Source organism: Nuphar pumila, chromosome 17 (genome assembly GCF_984573655.1).
Source record: "Nuphar pumila chromosome 17, dmNupPumi1.hap1.1, whole genome shotgun sequence".
Lineage (NCBI taxonomy): Eukaryota > Viridiplantae > Streptophyta > Magnoliopsida > Nymphaeales > Nymphaeaceae > Nuphar > Nuphar pumila.
The window spans coordinates 3,467,267-3,478,666 of record NC_143265.1 but is presented as its reverse complement, the minus strand read 5'-3'; the positions used below and the strand labels follow the sequence as shown (position 1 = coordinate 3,478,666).

The 11,400-nt window shown below is 38.2% G+C and overlaps 1 protein-coding gene across 1 annotated transcript; it reads right to left on the bottom strand.

Annotated features, from left to right (window-relative positions):
* Window positions 1–324: 324 nt before the first annotated feature.
* LOC149811378 (zinc finger protein CONSTANS-LIKE 14-like) lies at window positions 325–6,016 on the bottom strand. The gene is made up of 6 exons (XM_089993867.1): window positions 5,516–6,016; window positions 4,924–5,250; window positions 4,552–4,632; window positions 3,977–4,207; window positions 673–953; window positions 325–555 (listed from the first exon to the last, which is right to left on the bottom strand). The coding sequence occupies exons 1-6, from the start codon at window positions 6,014–6,016 to the stop codon at window positions 441–443; spliced, it is 1,536 nt and encodes a 511-aa protein (XP_089849993.1). The 3' UTR covers window positions 325–440.
* Between the last annotated feature and the right edge of the window lie 5,384 nt (window positions 6,017–11,400).

Sequence of the window (11,400 nt, the reverse complement as noted above, 5' to 3'; positions counted from 1 at the left end):
GTCGAAACAACTCGCATCATGAGATTCCAACTCGATTGTAGGTACATTCGTTTGTAACAAATATATATCCATAATTAATTTGTCAATGAAGATGCACAAGTACCCCTTCTTAATGCCGTATTTATATCCAGAGAGGAACTGCAATTTAATCAACTCAAAACTCTGCTAAAAGGGGGCAATCTTTAATATCATAAAACCAGGAAGCTACAGAATAAAAGAATTATTCATTATTTTCTTGGGCCTTTAATAAATACAACAGAGTCTAAATAGATGAAATATGAACCACCTACTTTCCTTCTCAAAATGCATCTTCATCCTGGTTGGATCAGGCATCAACCAAGCCAGGAAGGGAGAGGGCAAAGAAATTTAGGATCTCAGCAGATACAGGTTACCTCAGCAAACTAATATTTACAGGGAAAACTCAGGCTGCTGAACCAGTTTCAGTGGGTCACCTTAACATCCATACCTTCACTTGCCTTCACAAAACGCCCTCTTACACGTTTACGTGTATCTGCCCTCGCCTTTCGGGATTCATAACGAATGTGTTTATCATATCTGTTCAGTACAATTCCAATTACCAGTCAGATGACAAGAAGCATATCTGAAGAACAGGTGTGTGCATGATATTTTGTGGGGATGTGTGTGTGTGTGTGTGTGAGGGAGAGAGCATGCCTTCTTGTCTTTTTCTTCTCCTTGTAACGCAACATGGCATGGCCTCGGTTCTGGGCCAATAGCTCATTGTCAACTTTAGATGTTTTTAACAGTTCTCCTCCACTTAGGATGGAGTGTTCAGCTATGCATCTTTCTTCGGTGCCTTTACTATGTAGACTTGTATGGGAAAAGGTGGGATCAGAAGATCCTACAGATGGTAAGAAACTAATCTCTGATTGTATTTCTCTTTGTTTGCTGCTTGATGTAGGATGCCATTTTGTGCCAAAGCGAATCATACCAGCCTGTTTGTGATCATACATAAGCATGTATTATTAAATATGCCAAAAGAGAACATACTTTTCAACAAAGTTCAGCTTTAACACTTGATAGATCATCAAGAGTGCAATAACTGTAATCAATTGTCATTACTGGTCACCACAATCATGTGCCCAGCTCTCACAGACCATCGGCTAATCTCCCAGGTGCATCATAAAACCAGTGATGTCTCATTTTGGAGTATCTTACAGAAACTTAAGAAGGGCAACATAATTAAGTTAACAAATATAGGCATTCACCGTCCACATAATTGTATTCTTACCATCTCCTCTAAAAAAAATTGTATTCTTACCATCAGGGGATCTATAATGCTGCCTGATTAAATTTATTTTGGTAGTCTTTGATGTTGTCTAGGATACCCCTAAAATTGTCAATTACTAACTCTCGTCTCATTCCAAGAATCTATTTCCATTGTACTGGCACCTAATTCTTGTTATTGATTTTTCCTTTTTTTTTTTCCATTGGCTGATTCCTCCAGTAATAGATATCAAATGAAAACCACTCTTCAGCAATCCAATATGTATAATCAATGGCTCATAATTACTAACATCCTCTGTGCAAGTGTTGGTCTGAACTGTAATCAAGAAGATGCTTGCACAATCATTCTTGGTTTGGTTCTATGAGAAATCCAGCAATCTGTTCACATTTTCAATCACATTAGCTAGATAAGTTTGAGATATCATCAACTAGGTTTTGTCACAAGAACTGGATCTCTATGCATACCGGGTTCTCAGATCGTTTCAAGATGTTGCATTGCAAAGTTCCAGCTTTTTTTCAGTTCATTTTCTGTTGGAATATACAGTTAAGAAATAAACAGTGGACTGATTTGAATTTCAAGGTCTACGCACAAAGACTTTCTACTAAGTTTAGAAGAGATCAACTAGATATTATGGCACTGAATCAAGAGGTTTCCTCCTTTCCCTACTTCTCAATAACATATTTTGAGCTTGTAAACAGTCAAATTCCCAAAATAGTTTAGGTTTATAAGATTGTTCTGAACTTTTCAGGACATATAAACACAAGCTACAAATTGATTTCCCATGGTTCAAGATTGGCCTATTTGCATTCAATGGTTTAAATACTTGAGCACCTTTGGATAATTTTGTTTAATCAGTTCTAAATCAAGGAGATCATAACATGTTACATCTTCTCAAAGCTGAATTCATGATATTGAATCATAATGGATTCAGCAATACAAGGATTTTGATTAGACTCACTATATTGATATTCACATCAGTGCAGACCTGCAACTTAGCCTACCACAACCTAAGTGCCAAGTGCCAACAAACTGGGTACAACCTATCTTTGCCTAACCAAAGTAGTATAAATTAAATCTTTGAATTAACAGGAAAATATGGTTTCAACTTCAAGCATAATCTAGTTATTATTGTAACACAAGTGGCTGGAACCCCCACGTAGCCAATTGACCAAGTGCTCTTCTTTCTTGTCCATAAGGGAGTCTTGAGCTTTGACAGTTAGTGACGTTTGGTATCTCCCTCAACATCTTGTATTCTGAATGTCTCTAGCATGTGGCTATTCTCTTGCATATCATAAAAGGAATAAGTTCAAAGAAAAAAACAAAAAGAACAGCTAGGATGAGCATCATCTCTTTGCCTATCCTACCAATTAGACACTTTTTAGCGATATAGGTCTAAAACTGAAAAAAGTATTTTGTTATAATGCCTTGTCGCCATCCCTGGATGAAGAGTAACACCAAATATCTATGTCACACAGACTCTTCTAACAGGGCACCGCACCTGCGTCCCACCCGCACCCAAGCGGGTGTGACACTTGGACACAACTTCCTTTATGTTAGGTGAAGTCAACCACACTGAGGTCCATTTCTATCCAAAAGTAGATTCAATTAACCCTAATCAAGTCCATTTTTATCTATATTATATATATACATAAATGCACACAAATACACAGTGTTAACTTAAAACTGTTAAAAAATTTATATATATATATATATATATATATATATATATATATATATATATATATATATATATACCCGCACCCCCGCACCCAAGTTTTTTTAAAGTGCCGCATCCGCACCCACACCTATGTGACATAGCCAAATATTTATAACCCAAACTATTCATAATGATCAAATTGCCCACTAAGAAAATGACAGTTGTGAAAAGGCAACCATGCGTATACTCGACATAAAACATGGGCAGAGTTATCATCTCACTAAGCATTAATCACATAGGAGAGCAACAGACATAAAAATGGAAGTCCCAGTTTACCCTATCTAATAAATTCGATTTCCAGTCAATTGCCCATGTCAGCAATCTATAGCTTTTTCAGATGCATGAACCATGCAGATTTACCATTCCTAACAAAATCATTTTGGGAAGGAAAAATCAACTAAATATGATAATGTAGTTCTGCCTTACAATCTGCAATTTTTCTGGCAACATACCTATCGTTGGGAAAGTATCCAAAGAGAATCACCCTTTCAATTTTTAAGATCTTTCTCTACTCTCAAGGTGTGGCATCAGTGTTGATCTTCAATAAGACAGAAGCAAAACATTGTTCTCTAGGACAGAAGCAAAACAACAATGCCTGAGCACAAGCATCACACATGCATTAATTATGCACTTTGTATCACTAATATTTCAGAGGAATCTTAAGTATTCCTTCATTGTCCAAGGTTGTATTTTGTGAAACAGCTATTTTTCATTGCAAAGAAAGATGCAAGAACATGGGAAATGTTTAGTGACAAGACATTACCATCAACTGATGAACTTGGTGTTTTCAGAAAATCCACTTAATAAAGCTCAAAAAGCAAAAGCAAAAGAGTAGCATTCACTTATGTTTAAACTGTGCTATGCTCCTTAAATGCACTCACTTTATTCAAGGTAATAAACTACATATAGTTACGTAATATAGTATTCTTTTCTAAAAGCTAATTAATAGTGAACAGATGACCCATGCAATTTATACAAAATGAATATCAACCAGCATGAGAACAGTAACATACATTTTGCAAAGATATGTGCTGAATATCCGAGGAAGAGAAGCCATTGTCTGTGGAATGACAATTCAAGTCACACATGTCTTCTATAGCATTTCCTGTGGCCAAGGATGTTCCTCCAGTTAGATCATCAAAGCTATTGATCTTAAATTTTGTGTTGCATGCACCACACCCGATTTCTGTTGCACATTCTCCAGGATCCTTGCATCCTCTAAACGGGAAATCCCAGATCTGAACCTGCAAGGATATAGAAGACAAACCAGATGAGTTACTTATCTACAGGAAGAAAAATTGCTTACTAGGAGCCTTTTTGGGAAAGAAAAAAAACAATTTTAGAGAGCAAGTACCATGGTATACCACCCAGTGTCGGTAAATTTAGTGACCCCATGTATTGATGATGTCCATGAATGAATATTAATCAAGAAGAAGTAAACACAGGAAGAAATGGCTAGGACATTCAATTTTAGTATCTATTTTAGTTGATGAAGAACTGACCAGGTGGATATCGGGGCACTACAACCCTGATTTACCAAACTCCGTAAGGATCAAGCTATTCCAAAAAAAACTAACACCCATTTTACTTGTAGAAGCCATCGTTTCCAACCGATGGCACCCAAGGGAATCCCCCACAAGGCCGGCATGGTCGAGACAACTTGCCCAGCCTGTATGGGATAGAAGAAAACACACAATTCCTAAATATTATTTCTCTAATATTGTTGCTTATTAATACAATGGTCATTCATTTCTTACATCATCTCACAATCCAAAAAGTAGTTCATGGCAAGGCATAACCGGTGAATAACACATAAAATCACATCATCAGAGTACCTAACCAAGATCAGTGACATTTACGCTTCATATCATTTAACCTTATAAAAGAAAACAAGTCATTTCATACCAAAAAACTGTATCATGAAATAGCCACCACATGGGTACTGGGAAGTAAGAAAAACCTGATTAGATTGATCTGAAGCACCACCACCATCCCAAAAAAGTTCTTCTTCAACTAGACAATTCCCTCCCAAATTGTCACCTTTTGGAGGAAACATCATTGTTAGCATATAAGGCGCCTGCTGATCTGCACCAACCATCTGCTCTTGCATATGAGCGTTGCAAGAATCTGGTACTTGGAGATTTCCAGCCGGGACAGTCCGGTTAGGTGTTGCCGGACTCAAATCCCCAGCATGTTCAAAATCTTTTTCCATTATCTCTCTCTTGAACAATTCTACAAGTTGATGAAAGATCACTTGTTTCCGTTTCCCGCAGTTGGGATTCTGAACCTACATTGCCCAAAGAAAGAAAAAAAAAAAAGATAAAACTTACTATAATTACAATGTTTCTGATAAATAAAACAAATCGATATCCGAAATTTGAATTCTGAGTTGCCCAAAAGGGAAAATTTAATATTTATTGCAACTATAAATCTGCAACTAAATAAAGTACTTAGCAACCACGATTCCGAACCTAATTACAGGAAGAAAATTAAAGAATCGGTATAGTTAATGCAATGTTTTAGGATAAAATTAAAATCAAGAACATCAATACCTTTGAGAGAGAGCAGAATTCAGAAGAGGGAATGGTCTCATCATGAAAACTAAAGAAATCGAAGGGATTTTCAGTGCCGCTGATCAAATTCTGATAGAACCAATCCACATCTTCACGCCTAATGCCGGGTCCTTCCAAGTGCAGCAGGGCCACCTTGTCGTCGAGATCGAACCCCCAGATCCAGCCGAGATCCCGAGCCGACGGGCAATCCGAGAAGCTTTCTACCGGCTGCCGGTCGTGATGAACCGAGGCCGTGCAGCTCCCGTGGGCGTCCCAATCGCAGTCCCGGCAGAGCACCAAGCTCTCCGTAACGCACCGCATCGACGCCGGCTGCGAGCTACAGTTGTCGCAGAGGTGCGACCGCGAGTGCTTCCTGCACAGCAGGTTCGCTGAGTGGACGTGGCGGTCGCAGACCAAGCAGAGCCTTGCCGAGTCCGCCCGGCAGAAGAGCACGGCGCCCTCCTCGTTGCAGTGGTCGCATATCGCCTTTGGATTTTCCATTTCTCACAGAACAGGATCCAAAAACCCAAAAAAAGAAAAGAAAAAGAAAAACCCCAAGCAAAGACCCGATTAAACCGAAGAAAACGAAATCCGAACCCTATAAAGCGATCAGAGATAAGAAGGAAAAGAAGAAGAAGAAACCCCAACCCTAGAAAGAAATCACTTCACTTCTACAACGATAACAAGAAGAAGAAATCCCAGCCATAGAAAGAGATCACGCAATTCCACACAAGAAGAACAAGTATAAAAAATTCCAACCAGAGAAAGAAATCACACAAAGTCTACAAAAGAAGAAGAAATCCCAATCATAGAAAGAGATCACGCAAATTCTGCAGAAGAAGAAGTATAAAAAACTCCAACCAGAGAAAGAGATCACACAAAGTCTATAGAAGAAGAAACCTCAATGATAGAAAGAGATCACTTCTATTCCACAGAAGAAGAAGAAGAAACCACAACTAAAGAAAGAGACAAGTCTTCAATTCTACAGAAGAAAAACAAGAAGAAGAAGACGAATGGCCCAACCCAAGAAAGCGCAGGGTTAGATTAAAGAGATCTAATCGGTCGGAATTCGAACCTCTATTTATAGTTTTTCCACGTTCTGCTCTTCGGTCTGAATGGTTTTTTCTTTTTCTAAATTAATTATTTGAGCGAGAAGAGGGGGAGTGAGAGGCGGGTCGTGGTCCTCGTGGAGGGATATTTGGTTGCGGGACCCACTCCTCCGGAAGAAATATCCTTGCGCTTTTTGCTGACCTGGCGATCCGCCCCCGTCGGTATCTTCCCGCGTCGCGCACGACTCGGCTGCGGGTAATGTTACACTCCGTGCTGGCGCTTTCACCGTTTTAGCCCCGACCTTTTTCATAAATGCCAAAGCTCGGATTCGATAACAGAAAAAAAAAATATGGGAAAAATAGGAAAAAGAAAATGATGTGAGTTTGAAAAATAAGCCCTCGCAGTTGGTTGCATAGTGACAAACGTTAAAAACGGAAAAATCTGCTTTTTCAAAAACTCGCAAGAATTTGAAATTTTTTCCATAAATCTCGCATTTTTTGGCAAAATATTGGTAATAAAAAATAAATTTAAAAATATTTTTATGATAAAATATTAATACAATTTATTTAAAAATAAAAATACATGGTTTTTCCATGCGAAATAGTCGTTTAAAACATAAATATCATGTTTAAATTGATTTCTCGTGATATTATTGCAAGTTTTTTTCATCAATCTTGTGATATTTGTCACTATGGTTGGTTGCTGCTACTTGAAGAAACTATGAAATTTTTTTTTCCCTCTTGAAAGCCTTTTTCGGATTTTTATTATCAACTTCAAATATACACACGTGTTTTACACTGCACAAAAAGTATCGAGATATTTTAAAACTATATCACGATATTTTCAAACGCGACACCAGCAAAATGAAACCAATCCGGGCCCCTAAATTGGCCACATTGTTTGTATTCTTCCAAACATTATTCACACCCAAGACCCCTAAGTTGGCCACATTTTAAATCCCATTATGGCCCAAATTTTGGGCGAGGGGAAGCATGAAACCTGGGTTAATTGTGACCATGAGACCATCACTGTATCAAGCATAGTTGTCCAACTCACCCAGTCAACTCGTGTGACTCGGCTGAGTTGTCTTGGATCGAGATCTAACCTAGTTAAACAAAGTAGTATAACTCGGTTAGGACTAAACTCGGTCGAGTCTTAGCTATTTTTTAATTTCAAATAGTGAAAATAATATTTTTTATATTTTAATATATATATATATATATATAATTTTTAACTTATGTTTATTATTATATATACACCTGATATGTTATTTTTTATATCATAAATTATATGTTTATTATTTATTTTTAATAAATTAAATAAAAATTCTTGACTCACCCGAGTCACTGAGTTGTAAGTGGCCAATCCTATGCCGAGTCCCGAGAATGCCAACCATGCTATCAAGATGAGAGTTGCACCCGTCGTAAGGGCTAGGACCAAGGCTAGACAGGTTGATCATCTTTTTGCTTGATGAGAGAGAGAATATATATATATATATATATATATATATATATATATAGAGAGAGAGAGAGAGAGAGAGGAGAACACCATTCATGAGACGTCTGAAGTTGGTAAATGGGGGCCAAACTAACCGTACATAGTGTTTTAAAAATCAGGTCATTCTTTTGGTAAGCTGAACCAAACCGGAGCTAACTGGGCAGAGTTTGAGCGGGTTCATTTTATGAAAAAATATATTTTTCGAAGCTAAAAATAATATTATCTAGACTTTTAAGCCTGTTGCATCAAGCTTTAACTGACACATTTACAAAATAAATACATTGTTTCAAGGTTGTAAGCAATAAATTTGTAAAGATGTAGATTTTTTGTAATATCTAAAATTTTTTATGTTAAACATATTCATTATTCTGAAATTCAAGCCATTATATTTTGTGAATTTTAATCGCTCGATCCAAATAATACTTGGATCTAAATCTTTTACCAGATCTGGATACTAATCTAGACCCATATCCAAAATTAAGAGCAATCTTCTTAATGGATTTGGATATTATCCAAATAGAATCTTTTTTATGGATCTGAATATTTATTCAAGTCCATATTTCAAGGGTATGCTCATAATTATTAATTTTATATAGGCGTAAATTGGTAATTTTTATAAAAGAGTATTTTTAAGAGAATTAATAAAAATATTCAAAGGCAAAATGGTCATTTCATCACCCAAGGATATTTTTTGAGAATTAGTTAAATTGTTCAAGGATAAAATAGTAAAATTATCATGGCTATTAAAATATTAATTAAAATAAGTATTTATAAAAATGATAAAGATAAAATAGTAAAAATAAATAAGATTTAAAATAATAAATAAATAAAAATAAATAATATAATAATAATCAAAACCATCCAATTTTATGGTTTTGACCCATGTTTTTTAGGGTAGGACCCACTTAAAAAGGGTGAGTCACATCCATCTTCTCTCCCTATAGCAACACGTGGTCAGGAAAGCATACCCCTCCCTTCTCTCTCATCTCATTTTGACTCTCCCTCTCTCTCTCTAACTCTCGTTATCTCCCTTTTTCCTTCTTATCTCTCTCTAAAACCTAGCTCTTTTTAGATTTCTTTCTCCTGCCGCTATTGCTTTTTTATCTGCTCTGCTAGAAACCTTCCTGTCCCTCTCCTCGTTATCTTGGCAATTTCAGTCTGTTTGGGGGAGTTCCATCCAAACAAACCGGACTTTTAGAGCTCTACCAGCATGAGTGTTGTCCAATTCAAAACTCAGTAAGTAAATCTGAACTCTCCTACGACATAGCCGTGTACACGTAAGTTCCTTGCATAGGTTGATTCTTGAAGCGCATTTGAGATGATTCATAAGGTGCAACCACAATACCCGAGGCCTTAATTGGCCACCTCCTATGACGTGGAGAACTTACTGTCATGCACCCCTTAGAGTGCACTTCTAGGCGCACACCTCTATCAAAGCTTATTGACACAAACACCCATAGCACTGAAGGCCTTAATAAGCCACCCTCTTTTGTTAGAGAATCTCTCATCAATGTGCATCCTTCTTAACACCCTAAAATTTGTTAAGGTGTTTTTCATGATTCGCTCAAGGCACCGAAGGCCTTCCCGACCACCCTCCTTTATCGACGAATCCATTAATTTAAAGGCATTGTCTAAGCACCTTTCACAACTCACTTTGGCACTAGTGCCTTTTCAACTTTCCTCCTTTGCCAGTGAACCTCTCTACACATTGTACATACACATACGTTGTAATCAGATTTATATCCAACCCGGATCCAAACCCGGTAAGATACCCCCCTCCCCCCCCGTGTCTTTAAAAAGACACAGAGGGGGGAGGGTTTCTCACTCGAGAAACCCTCTATACCTCTCTCTTCCTCCCCTGTGCCGCGTCCCTCGCCCCTCTCTCTTGCTCTCGCCATTCTTCCGACCGACAAGCCTTCGACGAGCCCCAGCTGACACCCCCTGATCCTCTTCCCTCTTTCTTCCCCTCGTTTCATACCTCTAGCGACCGCAACCGACCCCCTTTCCCCTCTTCGGCAACCAACCCTCTCGTTTATGTAGCTAATTCATCGCTAGTACAAGAAAAATGTTAATTAGCGACAGAAATTTATGATGGATTATTTTTGTCACAAATTAGCGATGAATTAGCTAGAGAAAACTCATCGTCCCTAAAATTGAAATTAGCGACGGATTTTACGATAGAAAAATTCTGTCACAAAATCCATCGCTAAGTAGCTATAAAATTAGCGATGAAAAAACTCTGTTGCAAAACCCGTCGTACTTAACAACAAAATTTTTTTGTCACTAATTAGCGATGAATTTTGCGACGAAAAAATTTTGTCCCTAATTCATCGCTACTTTTCGATTTAAAATGGCCCACCTAGGGCGTGAAATTCTCCCTCTCTCTGATTACTCCCAATCGGCCCGACGGGGAAGAGGGCGGCCTCGGGAGGATGTTCGCCCTTCAGAGTGTCGATGGCAAGCTGACAGAAAAGACGGTCCATCAGAAGTTGTAGAGAGAGAAGAAGAAGAACCCCAAAGATCTTCGCCTCTCCTCCTGGAACCCTAGCTCCATGGCGACGATTGTGAACCCTAGCTTCGTTTCTTCCTCCAAACCAAACCCTCTCTCTCATCTTCGTCATCGTCCCTCGCTTTGATCACCTTCCTTCATCCATCGGTTCTCTTCTTCCAAGCCCTCTGATCTTCCTTCTCTCAGAATCCGATGGAATTCCAGTGAAGAAGCGAGGGTTTTCGGGAACTCTGCCCCGACGATGGAGCCCGCAAAGCCAGTTTTGAGCCCCACGCTTGAGACAATCGTGGACGTCGATCTGGGGAACCAGAGCTACCTCATCTACATCGACTCTGGCCTTCTTCGCGAGCCTGAGTTTCTTCAGAGGTAGATGGAGATATAAATTCTCATTTTTTTTCTTTTTTTCTTTTCGAGTTCGGAATCGTTATGATTCGATTGTTCTGTGAGCAAAAACATGGTGTTAATAGCCACCGAATTGCTAAACGTTTTGAACTCTTTGTTGATTAGTTTAATTCCTTGGGTTTTCTGTTGATTCTTTTGAACTTTTTATGGAGGTTGGTAACTTTTTGTGCATCTTCGTGTTGAGTGATGCTTTCGTTCTAGGAATTTTGAGTTTTTTTAGTGTTTGCTGAACTTTTTTTTGTGTTTTATTTTGGTTATTGGAACGATGAGTTATTTTCGGGAGTAAGCAAAATGTCGTGGAAATGATTAATGGAGCAGGACCTCAGTAAGCTTGATGTGACGAAATTACATCTGCTCTCGCCTGAAGTAATCTCTCGTCAAACTACAGTTAACATAGGTTGGTATCTATTTTGGTGCTCTGTGCTTT

Bases quoted from the DNA above. Each gene is read 5' to 3' on its own strand.
- LOC149811378 (XM_089993867.1), bottom strand. From the start codon at position 6,016: ATGGAAAATCCAAAGGCGATATGCGACCACTGCAACGAGGAGGGCGCC. The intron at 4,208-4,551 runs GTAAAATGGGTG...ATATCCTTGCAG, and splicing joins GGAAACGATGGCTTCTACAA to GTTCAGATCTGGGATTTCCC. The intron at 556-672 runs GCATGCTCTCTC...TGTACTGAACAG, and splicing joins GAGAAGAAAAAGACAAGAAG to ATATGATAAACACATTCGTT.